General features: G+C 40.3%; 1 protein-coding gene across 1 annotated transcript in view; it reads left to right on the forward strand.

The window, feature by feature from the left end:
* Positions 1-1806: 1806 nt before the first annotated feature.
* The window catches only part of camk2a (calcium/calmodulin-dependent protein kinase II alpha), a 26857-nt gene continuing 8663 nt past the window's right edge, over positions 1807-20000 (forward strand). The window contains exons 1-12 of the mRNA XM_023297216.3: positions 1807-2025; positions 6433-6527; positions 9989-10048; positions 13927-13981; positions 14363-14428; positions 15000-15072; positions 15215-15317; positions 15851-15934; positions 16009-16103; positions 16328-16450; positions 18231-18314; positions 18574-18616. Coding sequence (XP_023152984.1) covers positions 1964-2025; positions 6433-6527; positions 9989-10048; positions 13927-13981; positions 14363-14428; positions 15000-15072; positions 15215-15317; positions 15851-15934; positions 16009-16103; positions 16328-16450; positions 18231-18314; positions 18574-18616 — 943 coding nt within the window. The 5' untranslated portion in view covers positions 1807-1963. The remainder of the gene's footprint in view (positions 2026-6432; positions 6528-9988; positions 10049-13926; positions 13982-14362; positions 14429-14999; positions 15073-15214; positions 15318-15850; positions 15935-16008; positions 16104-16327; positions 16451-18230; positions 18315-18573; positions 18617-20000) is intronic.

Here is a 20000-nt window from a genome sequence, read left to right on the forward strand (position 1 = left end):
AACACTAATACAATCGTCACAGGCTATTTAATGATAAATTTGCTGTAATAATTGATAAAATCAGGTTAGAAACAATAGAAACGATAGAAAAGAAATGGCACGATAGACACTTTTCTATCGTTCTCACGATATGCGTCGTCATATCGCCCAGCACTAGTACTTCCAGTATTCTCTGTAGTACTTGTAGTTTTCTCTGTAGTACTTGCAGTACTTGCAGTATTCTCTGTAGTACTTGTAGTATTCTCTGTAGTACTTGCAGTACTTGCAGTATACTCTGTCGTACTTGCAGTATTTTCTGTAGTACTTGCAGTATTTTCTATAGTACTTACAGTATTCTCTGTAGTACTTGCAGTATTTTCTGTAGTACTTGCAGTATTCTCTGTAGTACTTATAGTATAATCTGTCATACCTGCAGTATTTTCTGTCGTACTTGCAGTATACTCTGTAGTACTTACAGTATTCTCTGTATTACTTGTAGTATTTTCTGTAGTACTTGCAGTTTTCTCTGTAGTACTTGTAATATTCTCTGTAGTACTTGCAGTACTTGCAGTATAGTCTGTCGTACTTGCAGTATTTTCTGTAGCACTTGCAGTATTTTCTGTCGTCCCTGCAGTATTCTCTATAGTGCTTGCGGTATTCTCTTTAGTACTTGCAGTATACTCTGTCATACCTGCAATATTTTCCATAGTACCTGCAGTATTCTCTGTAGTACTTGCAGTATTCTCTGTAGTACTTGCAGTATTCTCTGTAATACTTGCAGTATTTTCTGTAGTACTTGCAGTATTCTCTGTAGTACTTGCAGTATTCTCTGTAGTACTTGCAGTATTTGCAGTATACTCTGTCGTACCTGCAGTATTTTCTATAGTACTTGCAGTATTTTCTATAGTACTTACAGTATTCTCTGTAGTACTTGCAGTATTTTCTGTAGTACTTACAGTATTCTCTGTAGTACTTGCAGTATTCTCTGTAGTACTTGCAGTATTCTCTGTAGTACTTATAGTATAATCTGTCATACCTGCAGTATTTTCTGTAGTACTTGCAGTATCCTCTATAGTACTTGCAATATTTTCTGTAGTACTTACAGTAATCTCTATAGTACTTGCAGTATTTTCTATAGTACTTACAGTATTCTCTGTAGTACTTGCAGTATTTTCTGTAGTACTTGCAGTATTCTCTGTAGTACTTGCAGTATTCTCTGTAGTACTTGTAGTATTCTCTGTAGTACTTGCAGTACTTGCAGTATACTCTGTCGTACCTGCAGTATTTTCTATAGTACTTGCAGTATTTTCTATAGTACTTACAGTATTCTCTGTAGTACTTACAGTATTTTCTGTAGTACTTACAGTATTCTCTGTAGTACTTGCAGTATTCTCTGTAGTACTTGCAGTATTCTCTGTAGTACTTATAGTATAATCTGTCATACCTGCAGTATTTTCTGTAGTACTTGCAGTATCCTCTATAGTACTTGCAATATTTTCTGTAGTACTTACAGTAATCTCTGTCGTACTTGCAATATTCTCTGTAGTACTTGCAGTATTTTCTGTAGTACTTGCAGTATTCTGTGTGATACTCCTCTCAGTGCCTCTCTGCTCTCCGCTCAGACAGTGGATGCAGTTACCATGGTGACGCTGTGAGCGTGTGTGTGTGTGTGTGTGTGTGTGTGTGTGTGTGTGTGTGTGTGTGTGTGTGTGTGTGTGTGTGTGTGTGTGTGTGTATATGTGTGTGTGTGTGTGTGTGTCCCGGGCTGTGATTGGCTGCGGGGGCAGAGTGTGGGCGGGGCCAGCAGCTGTCTCCGTCACAGAGCTCCAGCAGTCCTCAGATGCTCAGAGAGACGGAGACTCTGCTGCTCCTTCATCCTCCTCCTCCTCCGCTTCCTCCGCTCCCACTGACCCGCGGCCTTCATCACCTCCGCAACCATCATCATCCTCGGCAGGAGCCCTGACCCTCGCCCCGCCGGGTCGCCATGGCAACGGTCATCTGCACTCGATTCACCGAAGAGTATCAGCTGTACGAGGAGCTGGGCAAGTGAGTGTCATCTTCATCCTCCTCCTCCTCTTCCTCACAGTCCAGGAACTGCTTCATTAAATATCAGAAAAGTATAAACTATATTTATTATTCAGCATTTGGTCAGTAAGCTCTAATTAATGCAGAAGGTTTTATATTTATTTCAAATATTTTTTATAATTAATGTTCATTTTTTATGTAAGTCTTGCTAAATGTATTAATAAATTTTTGTCATATAATTTTTATAAATTATTAGCTAGTTATTTATTATTTTGATTTAGAATATTCTATATTATATTTATTTTATAGTATTATTGTTATTATAAAATGTAGGTTTTTGTGTATTTGTAAATTTATTATATGTATTTTTTATATATTTAGATTTTGAATTTCTATATTATGTTAAATTTATTTTATATTCTTATTATTACTATAAAAAGTTTTTATGTGTTAATAATTTAACTTTCTAATATTTATTATTATTTATTTAGTCATCATTTATATTTATAATATTACATAATATGTTATATTTATTTTATATTCTTATTACAATTATTATAAAATGTAGGTTTTTATTAGTAAATTAATTTCTATATTGTAATTATTTTATCTTTCACATTAAATACTTAAATATTTAAGTATTAAAATTCTTCTTACTGTAGCAATTACAACATATTTTATTTTCATGTTAATATAATTAAATACTCCTGTCTATTCATTATTCAATATTTTAAAATATTTAGATATTATTATTTTTACAATTTTTACAAATCCTATCAGCATATCAGACGATATTTATATTTATTAGAATTATGGTTATTTTTGATGGATAATTATTATGCTAATATCACACAGGAGAAGGTTGTCATATTCGAATTATTATTCATAATTTTATTGATAATTTTTATTATTAATTGCATCATTTTGAACAGACTTCTTCCAGCTGATAATTCTGACATCATTTCTAAATATTTCATTTTTATTCCAGTTTCACTTCACCAGGAACATGAAGCAGGTTTTTATTCTTTTGGACGTTTCTCTCTGTGAATCTATGGATATTTTCTGCTCTTTTCGGCTCAGAAATGCTGCAGTGATGATTAATCAATAATTAACGATGATTAATTCATAATTATTGATCACAGGCATCAGCCTTTATCAGGTGATTATTGATTCTGTCGCTGATCGGGACGAGAAACGCATCGATGGAGGACGAGTGAGGAACCTTCCTGACCTCGTCCCACTCACTGCCCACACACAACTACACACTGTAACACACAACAGCACACAACAACACACACTAACACACTGTAACAAACACACACTGTAATACACACACACACAACACACACTAACACACTGACACACTGTAACAAACACACACACACACACACACACACACACACACAGACTGTAATACACAACAACACACTGTAATACACAAAAACACACTAACACACACACACATGCAGACACACACACTATAATACACAACAACACGCTGTAACACACTGTAAGACACACACACTCATCCTGCCAGGTCCGTTACATAACGTTGTGGGCGGCAGAATGCAGCTTTCATAAGAAACACCGACAGCTTTCTGCAGAAACTCTTCACTTTCACTTCCAGCTCTGAAAACCAGCAACTCAACCTTTAAGTCCTCCGTTATCGATCGGCTTGTTGATTACCAGCAGAACGTTATTGATCGGCTCATTGATTATCAGAGGATTAAACCTGATCAATTATCAGCACAACGTTATCGATCAAATCCTCCGTTATTGATCGACTCATTGATTATCAGGAAGTTTTAAAGCTGATCAGTTATCAGCAGAACGTTATTGATCAAATCCTTGGTTATCGATCGGTTCATTGATTACCAGCAGAATGTTATCGATCGGCTCACTGATTACCAGCAGAACGTTATTGATCGGCTCATTGATTACCAGCAGAACGTTATTGATCGGCTCATTGATTACCAGCAGAACATTATCGATCAGCTCAGTGATTACCAGCAGAATGTTATCGATCGGCTCACTGATTACCAGCAGGTTAAAATCTGATCCAATCCAACTCTTAGTCCCTGAACTGCATGTCCCAGAATGCACCTGGTCTGTCTGTACTCCAGCCTGATGTCATCACTGTGACATCATCGCACCCTTATGACCACACCTGTAGTACCGCACCTGTAGTATTATGTCTGTAGAACTGCTTCTGTAGTACTGTACCTGTAGTACAATGCTGACATTACCACGTCTGTAGTACTTCATCTATAGTACTGCACCTAAAGTACTACATCTGTAGTATTATGTCTGTAGTACTGCGTCTGTAGTATTACGTCTGTAGTACTGCATCTGTAGTACTACGTCCGTAGTTCTACGTCTGTAGTATTGCGTCTGTAGTATTACATCTGTAGTACTGCACCTGCAGTAGAACATCTGTAGTACTGTGTTTGTAGTACTGCAGCTGTACTACAATATTGACACTACCACGTCTGTAGTACTCCCAGCTTTAGCAGTAAAAGTACTTGATGGAGGAGCAAAATTAGGTGCATTTTCATTAGTATTATCAGTAGTATTATCAATATTAATATTATCAGTAGTATTATCAATAGTAGTATTAGCAGTAGTATTATCAGTAGTATTATCAGTAGTAGTATTATGAGTAATATTATCAATAGTGTTATCAGTAGTATTATCAGTAGCAGTATTATCACTAGTATCAGTAGTATTATCAATAGTAGTATTATCAGTAGTATTATCAGTAGCAGTATTATCACTAGTATTATCAATAGTAGTATCATCAGTAGTATAATCAATAGTAGTATTATCAGTAGTATTATCTGTAGTATTATCAGCAGTATTATCAGTCTTAGCATTACCAGTAGTAATATCATTAAAAGTTTTATCAATAATACTATTATCAGTATTAGTATTATCAGTAATAGTAATATCAGTAGTAGTAATATCACTAATGGTATTATCAGTAATAGTATCATCAATAGTAGTATTATCAGTATTATTTTCAGTAGTATTATCAATCGTAGTATTATCAGTACTATTATCAGTAATAGTATTATCAATAATACTATTATCATTAGTAATGTTATCAATGGCATTATCAGTATTATTTTCAGTAGTATTATCAATAGTAGTAATATCAGTAGTATCATTAGTAGTATTATTAGCAATAGTATTATCAGTTGTAGTATTATCAGTTGTATCAGTCATAGTACTATCATTAGTAGTATTATTAGCAATAGTATTATCAGTAATAATATTATAAGTAGTAGTATTATCAATAATAGTATTATCAGTAGTAGTATTATCATCAGTAGTATTATTAGTAATAGTATTTTCAGTAATAGTATTTTCAGTAGTATTTTCAGTAATAGTATTATCAGGAGTATTATCAGTGACAGTATTATCAGTAGTAGTATTATCAGTAGTAGAATTATCAGTAATAGTATTGTCATTAGTAGTATTGTCAGTTATCATATTATCGGTAATAGTATTATCAGTCGTATTATTATCAGTAATAGTATTGTCAATAATACTATTGTCATTAGTAGTATTATCAGTAATAGTATTATCAGGAATAGTATTATCACTAGTAGTATTATCAGTAACAGTATTTTCAGTTGTATTATCAGTAATAGTATTATCAGGAGTATTATCAGTGACAGTATTATCAGTAGTAGTATTATCAGTTATCATATTATGGGTAATAGTATTATCATTAGTAGTATTATCAGTCGTAGTATTATCAGTAATAGTATTGTCAATAATACTATTGTCATTAGTAGTATTATCAGTAGTAGTATTATCAGTAATAGTATTATCAATAATACTATTATCTTTAGTAGTATTATCAGTAGTATTATTATCAGTAGTATTATGAGTCGTAGCAATATCAGTAGTATTATCAGGAGTATTATCAGTAGTAGTAGTATTATCAGTAATTCGATGAGTAGAATGTGGAAAATGTCTTGTTGGAACATGAAAAGGACTTAAAGTGAACTTATATGTCTGGTTCGAATGACAACAGGATCTAATTAGAACATAAAAAGGATCTAGTTAGAACATAAGAAGGATCTAGTTAGAACATTAAAAGGATCTAGTTAGAACATAAGAAGGATCTAGTTAGAACATTAAAAGGATCTAGTTAGAACATAAGAAGGATCTAGTTAGAACATAAAAAAAATCTAGTTAAGACTTAAGAAGGATCTAGTTATAACATGAAAAGGATCTAGTTAGAACATTAAAAGGATCTAGTTAGAACATAAGAAGGATCTAGTGAGAACATAAAAAGGATCTAGTTAGAACATAAGAAGGATCTAGTTAGAACATGAAGAGGATCTAGTCAGAACATAAGAAGCATCTAGTTAGAAGGTGACATTGTTTTCTGATTGGTTTCTCCCGTTGTGTTTCCAGGGGAGCGTTCTCCGTGGTGCGGCGCTGCGTAAAGGTTCTGTCGGGTCAGGAGTACGCCGCTAAGATCATCAACACCAAGAAGCTCTCTGCTAGAGGTAAGAACCCGGTTCCACCTGCACCAGCACAACATGTTCTCCTGTGACTTTTACCACATCTGTACCAGATCATTTACCCTCTGTTATCCCTACCCAGATCCCAACATGTCTTTTTCTTTTTTCCTCAAGAAAGGTGCGCGCAGCACTGTGCAGCAGCAGGAGCTGTCATTGGCAGGGCAACTAAAATGAAATTTCGTTGTATATGAAAGTGTGCAATGACTAATAATAAAGATTGATTGATTGATTGAACCGGTCCTCATGCCGGTTCTGAATCAGGTTCTACATCGTCTGAGAGTGGAACAGTTCCTGACTGATAGAACTGTGGGTTCTGGTCTCCTGTGAGTGGTTCCTTCAGTGGATTGTTGGGTTCTGTGTTCTGATCCTCAGCTGCTGTGTTTAGAGCTCATTAGAACAACAGAAGGATCAGAGCCTGGTCAGGATCTGGTTCTAGAGGATCATGATTGATCTGGTTCTAGAGGGTCAGGACTGATCTGGTTCTAGAGGATCAGGACGGCTGAAGTTCTAAATCCTGATAGAACCTAAGAGTACAATGAGAAGAAGTTTCACCTGAGAGTCCTCTTCCTCCTCCTCCTCCTCCTCCTCCTCTTCCTCCTCCTCCTCCTCCTCTTCTTCCTCCTCCTCCTCTTCCTCCTCCTCCTCCTCTTCTTCCTCCTCCTCCTCTTCCTCCTCCTCCTCCTCTTCTTCCTCCTCCTCCTCTTCTTCCTCCTCCTCCTCTTCTTCCTCCTCCTCCTCTTCCTCCTCCTCCTCCTCTTCTTCCTCCTTCTCCTCTTCTTCCTCCTCCTGAAGAGGAGAATGTTGTTATTTTAACGTGTTAATACTCAGATTATTGATCCTTAAACATGTTAATATTTAGATTATTGATCCTTTAACGTGTTAATATTCAGATTATTGATATTTTAATGTGTTAATATTCAGATTATTGATTCTTAAACATGTTAATATTCAGATTATTGATCCTTTAACATGTTAATATTCAGATAATTGATATTTTAACGTTTTAATATTCAGATTATTGATCCTTTAACGTGTTAATATTCAGATTATTGATATTTTAATGTGTTAATATTCAGATTATTGATTCTTAAACATGTTAATATTCAGATTATTGATCCTTTAACATGTTAATATTCAGATAATTGATATTTTAACGTTTTAATATTCAGATTATTGATCCTTTAACGTGTTAATATTCAGATTATTGATATTAACATGTTAATATTCAGATTATTGATATTTAATGTGTTAATATTCAGATTATTGATATTTTAACATGTTAATATTCAGATTATTGATCCTTTAACATGTTGATATTCAATGAACCTGTAGAAGTGGAAACGAAGTCGTACGGTGTTTTGTCATTATGGGGCAGTCCTCAGTTTACATCGCAAAGCGTTCTGTCGTTACGGGACCGTCTTCGATTTAGGACGTAAAGCATTTTGTCGTTATGGGGCGGTCTTTGGTTTACGTCGTATGACATGTCGTTGTTACATTGCAGTCTTTGGTTTTCGTTTCATCGTTAGATCAGAACTGGTTACGTGGAGCTAGTTGACGAGCGGATGAATATGTCGTCTCGCGGTGCTATCAGACGGCTTTGTTTCCATTCTCTGGTTGTACGCCACTTTGGATTGTGCTACATTCACTAACTTTTTGCCCTTCATTACGGCTCCCAGTGTAAGTCAGACTCTTCTGATGGCAGTACTTACGCCGATCCATAGAAACAGAACTCTGACGTCAGTCGAGGACCCCCTTTAATTCAACACTAAATCAAATAAATAAACTATTAAACTTGAAAAAAATTCATTTTAAAAATGTAAAAACAATCACATAAACATAAAGAGCTAAATAAAATGCATAACTGCAACACGATAAAACAGGATGATTAGGAGACGTTTTAAAAATAAATCATGATTCTAAATCAAATAACAGCGCTTGGTTCAAACACAAACCTGCATCTGCTGCTCTGTTCCTGGGTTTGAACTGAGATGTCTCTGTGGTTTAGTGCTGACTGATGGAGAAATGAGGAGATTCTCTCACAGAAAGAGCTCATCAGACAGATTAAACAAACGTTCACATGCTGCTTTGATTCTTGGCTTTGGTTCCCTCCCGTCGCTTCGGCTGCCAGTCTTTGTTTGGAGCTTCAGAGCTGTTGCTCAGTTGGAAAGCTTCCTCCTCAGAACCTCCCCAGAACCTCCACAGAACCTCCACAGATCCTCTGCTGGACGCCGACTCGCTTCTGTTCATTCAGCTGAAGCTAAGATGAGTCGCTGCTGATCCTCCAAGGCTCAGTGGTCCAGAACAGCAGACTGGAACTGATGATCAGGAACCTCAGGAACCTCCACAGAAACTCCACAGAATGTCCAACTGATGAACGCAAATACATGAAAGACAGAAATTAATCAGAAGCCTTTAGTTCAAACATTCACTTCTGAAGCTGAGGAAAGAAGGAACAGATATTTCAGAAGATTAATGAAGTACTAGAGGGTAAATGTAGTACTAGATGGTAAATGTAGTATTACAGGGCAAATGTAGTACTAGAGGGTAAATGTAGTATTACAGGGTAAATGTAGTATTAGAGGGTAAATGCAGCACAACAGGGTAAATGTGGTATTACAGGGCAAATGTAGTACTAGAATGTAAATGTAGTGTTACAGGGTAAATGTAGTATTAGAGGGTAAATGTAGTACTAGAGAGTAAATGTAGTATTACAGGGTAAATGTAGTATTAGAGGGTAAATGTAGTACTAGAGAGTAAATGTAGTATTACAGGGTAAATGTAGGACTAGAGGGTAAATGTAGTATTACAGGGTAAATGTAGTACTAGAGGGTAAATGTAGTACTAGAGGGTAAATGTAGTATTAGAGGGTAAATGCAGCACTACAGGGTAAATATGGTATTACAGGGTAAATGTAGTACTAGAATGTAAATGTAGTGTTAGAGGGTAAATGTAACTATAAACTAAGAGGTTCTAAGTGATTATATCTGAATTGTCTGTTGTTTTATTTCATGTTCTTGTGTTTTTATTTTTCGGGGCTGATCCAGAACCATCAAACTGTTCGTTGTGAAAGAAGATTTTCTGAGTTGTAAACAGTTAAACATCCACAGAATGAGGAGCCTCCATCTGTTCTGGAGTTGGGAACTTCTGTGGACTTACTGCAGTGAAGAAGAATGTTCTGAGGTTTGATGTCTTCATGGAGCTGAAACACCAGCAGTTCTGGTCCACCTTCAGGTCATCAGTTTGATACAGACTTTAGTTCTTCAGACTCTGGTTCTAGGCAACGGAAACACCTGGTTCACCTGTATGACCTCAGAGATGATGACATCCTCAGTATCGTTCAGTGACCGGCTGATTGGCGGCTGAGATGTCCAATCAGAAAGCAGAGTTTATACCCTGTCAGTAGCTGATCAATAGCTCTGATCGGTAATCTCTGTGTCTATTGGCAGATCATCAGAAGTTGGACCGTGAAGCTCGAATCTGTCGACTACTGAAACACCCCAACATCGGTGAGTATTACTGCATGTACTGCAAGTACTACTGCAAATACTGCTGCTGTTCAGGCTACTGTACCTGCTGCTACTCCTTTACTGCCTCTACGACAAGTACAGCTACTACTATGGCTAGTACTTCTATTACAATTAATATTAGTGACGCTCATACTAGATTTACAACTACTACTTCTACTACATCTACTATTACTACTACTTCTACTACATCTGCTATTACTACTACTTCTACTACATCTACTATTACTACTACATCTACTAATACTACTGCTTGTAATACATCTACTATTACTACTGCTGCTACATTTACAGCTACTACTACTACGACTTTGTCTACTACATCTACAACTACTACTGCCTGTACTACATTTACAACTACTAATGCTATGCCTACTACATTTACAACTACTGCTTCTACTACATTTAGAACTACTGCTAAACTATTACTACTACTTACAACTAGTGCTACTATGCTGCTTGTGATACTCTTCTTACTACTATACAAATACTGCTCTACTACTACTACTACTACTACTACTACTACTACTACTATTGCTACTAATACTACTATCTTGTCTGTTTGTGTGTATCTCTGTGTACTTTGACACTAGTGAGTAATTTAGTCTGTTTGACTTCAAGGAGATGTGATGATGATGGTGGTGATGGTGATGATGGTGATGATGGTGATGATGGTGATGGTGATGATGGTGATGGTGGTGGTGGTGGTGATGGTGATGATGGTGATGATGATGGTGATGGTGATGGTGATGATGGTGATGATGATGGTGATGATGGTGATGGTGGTGATGGTGATGGTGATGGTGATGGTGATGGTGATGATGATGATGGTGGTGATGGTGATGGTGATGGTGGTGATGGTGATGGTGATGATGGTGATGATGGTGATGATGATGGTGATGATGGTGATGGTGATGATGGTGATGATGATGGTGATGATGGTGATGGTGGTGGTGGTGATGGTGATGGTGATGGTGATGATGGTGATGGTGATGCTGATGATGGTGATGGTGATGATGATGGTGGTGATGGTGATGGTGGTGATGGTGGTGATGATGATGGTGATGCTGTTGATGGTGGTGATGGTGATGATGGTGATGCTGATGCTGATGCTGATGATGGTGATGGTGGTGATGGTGATGGTGATGATGATGGTGGTGATGGTGATGCTGATGCTGATGCTGATGATGGTGATGATGATGATGATGGTGATGGTGATGATGATGGCCTGAGTTCTGGTTGGAGGTCATGAACCTCCTCAGCACTCTTTGTCATGGTACAGGTTGCTGCTAAACTCCCACAATGCTCTCTGCTTTAACTGTAGTCTGAGTGATGCCTCCTCTGGTCTCTACAGGATTAAACAGGAAGCGTCTCCACCTGGTGGAACAACCAGGAACTACAGCTGGTCTGCATTTACCCTCTAATACTACATTTACCCTCTAGTACTACATTTACCCTCTAATACTACATTTGCCATCTAGTACTACATTTAGTAAATCTCCATCCACAGACAGGGACCTGTTTGCCTTCATAGAGTCAAATCCTGGAGTAGGAATTCTAATTCCTGTTAGAGACTTAGCATCTTCCAGGAAAGATCACGTTTCTTACATACCTTCAGATGTTCAGCCATTACGTCTGTTTCCTGTTTCTCTGCTGGTTTAGTTTTTCATTTCGTCCTTTGAAATGAAATTCTCTTTTTGGAGGGAACACCATTAAAAAGTTCTAAATAGTTCTACACCAGACAGAGTTAAACTGAAGCACGTTAAGATCTCAGAGTCTCCGTCGTCATCTGAGTTTTTAGAAACATGAAGCTGCCTCCAAACCCACCGATACTCTGAGCTGCACGCTAGTGCCAGATAAAAGGAGGATTTTATTCTCACAGTTGGATCAGAACCAAATGTTTTATGTTCTGAAGAAGGAACAAATCAAGACGTTCTCTGAGCTGAAGGAGAAGCAACGAGATCACCTGGAGTCTAACTCAGCAGGACAATCTGATAAAAAGCAGCCAGCAGCCTGATGAGGAGCCGAACGGAGCCAGAACTAGTCAGATGTTCAAATATGACCTCACATGGACTAAGCCGGCCAATCAGGGGGCTGCAGCTGAACCATCCATCCAATCAGAGCGCTGTGTGGGCAGGTGATGCTCCGCAGATATGAGGAGTGTTACGTAACTCTGTGTGTGTGTGTGTGTGTGTGTGTGTGTGTGTGTGTGTGTGTGTGTGTAGTGTGTGTGTAAGTGTTGCTAGGCAACAGTGTCCATAGGTGAAGGCATCAAAACCATCTATCCTCCTACACACACACACACACACACACACACACACACACACACACACACACACACACACACACACACACACACACACACACACGTACACACGCACACACACACACACACACACAGACACACACAGCTGTACCTGTGTGAAAGGACTCAGAAAGAAATAATCTGGTTTTTCTCTTGAAACACTCCTACACAGTACAGTAGCGGGATTTAATGTGTGTGTGTGTGTGTGTGTGTGTGTGTGTGTGTGTGTGTGTGTGTGTGTGTGTGTGTGTGTGTGGGCAGCAGCTTCTCTTTCTCGGCTATAAAACCTGGTATTATACAATATATGCAGAGAGCAGAGACAGACGCCTTCAGTCAAACTCATCAAACATCCCAGACTTCATCTACCAAGTACTCTGATCCATTACTGCAGTAAAAGTACCTCCTGAAAAAGTACCTCCTGATAAAGTACCTCCTGATAAAGTACTACCCCTCTTTATTCTTGACTTGGTTTCATGTATCTCTGACACAAACTGGAAGCAAGCGTTTGAAGTGTTGAATGTGATTCTGTTTCTTTTAATAAACTTGTCGTGTCACCTGAAGGTGGCGCTGTTGGTCGTTTCGGCTATAGTAACCAGAGACAAAGAAGAAAACAGAAACAAACCCCATTTTACATCTTTTTTTGTGGTTGTTTTGCTTCAAGTTTTGGTCATTTTACATTTTTCTGAGATGCTCTCGTGGCTGAGCTCGTAAAATAATTTTTTGCTTAATTTTTGGGTGATTTTACATTGTTATGTAGTCGGTGTGTAGTAAATCTGGAGTCAAGGAACTTGGTTCTGTAGTGTTAAAGATCATTTTAGATGACAGTAGAACAAGGAGGAAAACAAAAACAGCTGTCTGCTAGACACTAAAAATCAATAAACTAAACAATTGAAGGAGGAGAAACCAATCAAACTGTGAGGATGGAGGGACGTCTTTAGGAATTATTCTCAGTCTGAGTAGTTTGCTCTGAGTCTATGTTGCCCCATGACAGAAATCTTTGCATTCTCCTGCTATTTTTACCCTCCACCTTCTACTTTCTACCCTCTACTTCCTACCCTCTACCCTCTGACCTTTGAGTCTGTGTTGCCTCATGTGACAGAAATCTTTGCATTTTCCTGTCATTTGTGACCATTTGACACACAAAAGTGTGCACCATGTTTGAGTCTAACCCTACAGCAATAGTTAAAGTGAATATATTTTAATACTTATTCTACACTCTGATCATTGAAACCTCTTTAGGTCCCCACAAATTGCTCTATGTCAGAAAACCCTTTAAGTTTTTATTAAATTACAGAATAATGCATCATATTTGATATGTTTGTGGTCTTTATCTCCATCCTGCTGTGGACATGGAGCTGCAGCAACCAAATGTACTTTAGTCTGATCTGTTATATGTATTAATACAGTCTTCTTCCATTTATTAAAACAATGTGAAATTTATTTAAGACCTTGTGTCACTTTCATCTTCTGTTAGCCTAGCTTAGCAGCTGTTAGCATAGCTCATAGCATCCCTATAGCGCTGTGTGTACAGTAACGTTCTGTTTCTGTCTTTCAGTTCGACTACATGACAGTATTTCAGAGGAGGCACATCATTACCTCATCTTTGACCTGTGAGTGCTATTCTATTCTATTCTATTCTATTCTATTCTATTCTATTCTATTCTATTCTATTCTATTCTATTCTATTCTATTCTTGTTAGTACAGCTGAACATGATGCATTTTCTTTTATGTTTCTACATTATAATAAAGTTCTTGTTCAGGCACAACAAATCACTGCTATATCAACATCTTTTCACTCTTTTATTATTCTGTCATTTTACGTGTCTGTATTAGTATCTATATTTACTCTAACTGGACCACTTTTATTTTTCAAATGTTAATTTACACTGATTGACATTTACACGTTTTCTTGTAATTTTTGATTTTATGTTTTCATTCACATTTAATGAGTTTTCTCTGCGGCTGTTCATGTGTGTGTTGTGTCTCTCAGGGTAACGGGTGGAGAGTTATTCGAAGATATTGTAGCCAGAGAATATTACAGTGAAGCTGATGCCAGGTAAGACCTTGATTTACTTTTCTGATGTGACTGTTTCTGATGTGCAGAGAATCACTGTTTCTCCTCCTCGTTATCCTTCAGCTCTGATTAGTCACTGATTATCCAACATTTGGTGTTTGTTCCAGTAAATCATCTTAATGCAAAGTCTGCTAATCTCTCAATCTACCCTCCACCCTCCACAATCTACCTCTCCATCCTCTACACCTCCATCCTTGACCCCACCACCCTCTACCATCTTCCCCTGTATCCTTACTGTCTACCCTCTGCCCCCTACCCTCTGCCCTCTACCTTCCACCCTCTACCCTCTGACCTCTACCCTCTACCCTTCCACCCTCTACCCTGTACACTCTGCCCTCCAACCTCTGACCTCCACCCTCTACGATCTTCCCCTGTATCCTTACTCTCCACCCTCTACACTCTGACCTCTACCCCTTCATTCTCTGCCCCTCTACCTCTCTACCACTCTATCCCTCCACCCTCCACTATCTACCCCTCTACCCTCCACTCTCTACCTCTCTGACCTCTACCTTCTACCCTCCACCCACTATCCTCTACCCCTCTATCTCAACAGCCACTGTATCCAGCAGATTTTGGAGGCGGTGCTACATTGTCATCAGATGGGCGTGGTGCACCGAGACCTGAAGGTAGCTGTGAGCTTAAACTGTATGAGTTCTGTGTGGATAGCAGAGTTCTAAAACACTGTTTAGTTCCTCTTAGCATTTTTAGCATTTCTCATGTAATCCAATAGGCAGAATTAGCGTGTTAGCATGTGTTCTGTGTCTCCAGCCAGAGAACCTGCTTTTGGCTTCCAAGTCGAAAGGAGCGGCGGTGAAACTGGCTGATTTTGGCCTGGCCATCGAGGTGGAGGGAGACCAGCAGGCCTGGTTCGGTAAGATGCTCCTGCAGTACTACTGTGGTGCAATGCAATAGTACTTCAGTACTACTACAGTAGTATCTTAGAGTTGTACTGCAGTACTACTGTGGTGCACTGCAATAGCACTTCAGTAGTACATCTTAGAGTTGTACTACTACTGCAACTCTGTTTCTATTCCAGCAGAATCACCTCCATCTGTTTAATGTCATTTGATTTGCATATCCATGTACATTTAAATTTTTTAAAAATTTTTCTTCAGTTTGCAAATTTTCTTTTTGTTTTAGATTATTTTGTTGTTTCAAACATATTATATTTTAATGATATTATATTCTGTTTTTATTGTGCATGATCTCTCTATAATATTGACCTTTAATTTATTATTTTTTTACTTTACATTTTACCTATTTTATTTAAATTTATTCTTTTTTAATGAAGAGCAGTATTATTTTTTATTTAAGATCATCTGTTGGTGTTAACATTGTTTCACAGGATCATAGTTGTGTGTGTGTTGTGAAGATTTTAAGATGTTCTCCGTCGTATGCCGGCAGGTTTTGCAGGGACTCCTGGGTACCTTTCTCCGGAGGTTCTGAGGAAGGATCCGTATGGGAAGGCAGTGGACCTCTGGGCCTGTGGTCAGATTCTGTTCTGTTCCGTCCTGCAGGTTCTGTTGTCCTGTCTCAGGTGTGTAACTGTAGTTTCCCCCCAGGTGTGATCCTTTACATCCTATTGGTCGGTTATCCTCCATTCTGGGATGAAGATCAGCATCGTCTCTACCAGCAGATCAAAGCTGGAGCCTACGACGTAAGTCACCTGACTCCACATGATGTCACTGCTCATCTGCATGGAGCTCAACCATTGGTCAGTGGGTGTGTTGTGGGCGGGGCTTTGACTCCTTGACTCCTTATACTCTCCTCGCTTCCTTTCTTTCTTGTGTCCTGCCTCCTTCTGGTCTCCTCCTGGTTTCCTCCTCGTCTCGTCTCTTTGTCTCTTCCTTGTCTCCTCCTCGTCTCCTCCTCGTCTCCTAGTTTCCTTCTCCAGAGTGGGACACAGTGACTCCTGAAGCCAAAGATCTCATTAATAAGATGTTGACCATCAATCCAGCTAAAAGGATCACAGCAGCCGAAGCACTAAAACACCCCTGGATCTCTGTAGGTCACCTGATAATGATGATGATGGTGATGATGGTGGTGGTGATGGTGGTGGTGATGATGGTGGTGGTGATGGTTATGGTGGTGGTGATGGTGATGGTGGTGATGGTGATGATGATGGTGGTGATGGTGATGGTGGTGGTGATGGTGATGGTGATGGTAGTGGTGGTGGTGGTGATGGTGATGGTGGTGGTGATGGTGGTGGTGATGGTGATGGTGATGGTGGTGATGGTGATGATGATGATGATGATGATGATGATGTGATGATGGTGATGATGATGATGTGATGATGGTGGTGATGATGGTGGTGATGGTGATGGGGGTGGTGATGGTGATGGTGGTGGTGGTGGTGGTGATGGTGGTGGTGGTGGTGGTGATGGTGATGGTGATGATGGTGGTGGTGATGGTGATGATGGTGGTGGTGATGGTGATGGTGGTGATGGTGATGGTGATGGTGATGGTGGTGATGGTGATGATGATGGTGATGGTGATGGTGGTGATGGTGATGATGATGATGATGATGATGATGATGTGATGATGGTGGTGATGATGGTGGTGATGGTGATGGTGATGGTGATGTGATGGTGGTGGTGATGGTGATGGTGGTGGTGGTGATGATGGTGGTGGTGATGGTTATGGTGGTGGTGATGGTGGTGGTCATGGTGATGGTGATGGTGGTGATGGTGATGATGATGGTGGTGATGGTGATGGTGGTGGTGATGGTGATGGTGATGGTAGTGGTGGTGGTGGTGATGATGGTGGTGGTGATGGTGATGTGGTGGTGATGGTGGTGGTGATGGTGATGGTGATGGTGGTGATGGTGATGATGATGGTGGTGATGGTGATGGTGATGGTGGTGATGGTGATGATGATGGTGGTGATGGTGATGATGATGATGATGATGATGATGTGATGATGGTGATGATGATGATGTGATGATGGTGGTGATGATGGTGGTGATGGTGATGGGGGTGGTGATGGTGATGGTGGTGGTGGTGGTGGTGATGGTGGTGGTGGTGGTGGTGATGGTGATGGTGATGATGGTGGTGGTGATGGTGATGGTGGTGGTGATGATGGTGGTGGTGATGGTGATGGTGATGGTGGTGATGGTGATGATGATGGTGATGGTGATGGTGGTGATGGTGATGATGATGATGATGATGATGATGATGATGATGATGATGATGATGATGATGTGATGATGGTGGTGATGATGATGGTGATGGTGATGGTGGTGGTGATGGTGATGGTGGTGATGATGGTGGTGGTGGTGGTGGTGGTGATGATGATGATGATGATGATGATGATGATGATGATGATGATGATGATGATGTGATGATGGTGGTGATGATGGTGGTGATGGTGATGGTGGTGGTGATGATGATGGTGGTGATGGTGGTGGTGATGGTGATGGTGATGGTGGTGATGGTGATGATGATGATGATGATGATGATGATGATGATGATGATGATGATGTGATGATGGTGGTGATGATGGTGGTGATGGTGATGGTGATGTGATGGTGATGGTGGTGGTGATGGTGATGGTGGTGATGATGGTGGTGGTGGTGGTGGTGGTGATGATGATGATGATGATGATGATGATGATGTGATGTTGGTGGTGATGATGGTGGTGATGGTGATGGTGGTGGTGATGATGATGGTGGTGATGGTGGTGATGGTGGTGGTGATGGTGGTGGTGGTGATGGTGATGATCGTGGTAGTGGTGATGATGATGATGGGATGATGATGATGATGATGATGTTTCCTTTTCCTCCCAGCATCGCTCCACCGTAGCGTCCTGTATGCACAGACAGGAGACAGTCGAGTGTCTGAAGAAGTTTAACGCCAGGAGAAAACTAAAGGTGGAAACCTGAAACTTTTAGCTCTGTGTCTCTTTGTGGTTATTCTGTGTCTCTTTGTGGTTGTTTTGTGTCTCTTTGTGGTCATTTTGTTTCTCTGTGGTTGTTTTGTGTCTCTTTGTGGTTGTTTTGTGTCTCTTTGTGGTCGTTTTGTGTGTCTTTGTGGTTGTTTTGTGTCTCTTTGTGGTGGTTTTGTCTCTTTGCTCTTGTTTCTTTCTATTTTGTTGATATTTTTCTGACTGAAGCTTCTCGTCTCCTCCAGGGAGCCATCTTGACCACCATGTTGGCCACCAGAAATTTTTCTGGTAAGTTTTCCGGCTCATCTTCCTATTGGCTGTCGGGGCGTCACATGACCCACAGCAGCAGGTTTGACCTTTGACCTGCAGGTTTGTGTTTCAGTAGCAGAGATTTAACTGGAGAAATCCTCCAATCAGCTGCCAGCTTACTGACAATTAACAGGTTAGCACTGTGTGTGTGTGTGTGTGTGTGTGTGTGTGTGTGTGTGTGTGTGTGTGTGTGTGTGTGCAGCAGCTGTTGTCTAAAGTTAGCAGGGGAACCACCGAGGTGTTCCGTTCATACAAGCAGCTCTCTGGTCATGTGACCCGCTACACATGCTCAGTAGTGTCTGTTTACATTGTGGTGATGTCATGAAAATAAGACGCGATTTAAGAAGCCTGTTGAATCGACTGAATCTCATTTGTTCTTCGAAGGAAATCAGATTTTTGTTTTACACTAGAGGACGAAAACTCAGCAAAGATGATGAAAACCAAACTTTGTGGTTGTTTTTTGTCTCGTGTGTCTTTGTGGTAGTTTTGTGTCTTTGTGATTTAAGAATCCCGATGAATCGACTGAGTCTCGTTTGTTCTTTGAAGTAAATCAGATTTTTGTTAGACACTAGAGGAATAAAATATGAAATATCTGAGAGATCAACACCAGGGGGCGCTGCAGGGAGGCTTCAAAGCAGTTTCCAGCTGCAGATTTGGACTCAATATTTCAGATGCAAGTCTGAAATTGACAGATTTTTGAGTGGAGTTTGGTAGATGTAGCGTAGCAGTGCCGTGGTTCAGACTAGGGGGTGCCGTGGTTCAGACTAGGGGGCGCTGTGGTTCAGACTAGGGAGTGCTGTGGGTCAGACTAGGGGGCATTGTGGGTCAGACTGGGGGGCACTGTGGTTCAGACTAGGGGGCGCTGTGGGTCAGACTAGGGGGTGCTGTGGGTCAGACTAGGGGGTGCTGTGGGTCAGACTAGGGGGCGTTGTGGGTCAGACTGGGGGGCACTGTGGTTCAGACTAGGGGGCGCTGTGGTTCAGACTAGGGGGCGCTGTGGGTCAGACTAGGGGGTGCTGTGGGTCAGACTAGGGGGCGTTGTGGGTCAGACTAGGGGGTGCTGTGGGTCAGACTTGGGGACGTTGTGGGTCAGACTGGGGGGCACTGTGGTTCAGACTAGGGGGTGCCGTGGTTCAGACTAGGGGGCGCTGTGGTTCAGACTAGGGGGTGCCGTGGTTCAGACTAGGGGGCGCTGTGGTTCAGACTAGGGGGCGCTGTGGTTCAGACTAGGGGGCGTTGTGGGTCAGACTGGGGGGCACTGTGGTTCAGACTAGGGGGTGCTGTGGGTCAGACTAGGGGGCGTTGTGGGTCAGACTGGGGGGCACTGTGGTTCAGACTAGGGGGTGCCGTGGTTCAGACTAGG

The sequence above is a fragment of the Amphiprion ocellaris genome, chromosome 14 (assembly GCF_022539595.1).
Source record: "Amphiprion ocellaris isolate individual 3 ecotype Okinawa chromosome 14, ASM2253959v1, whole genome shotgun sequence".
In the NCBI taxonomy this organism is placed as follows: Eukaryota; Metazoa; Chordata; class Actinopteri; family Pomacentridae; genus Amphiprion; species Amphiprion ocellaris.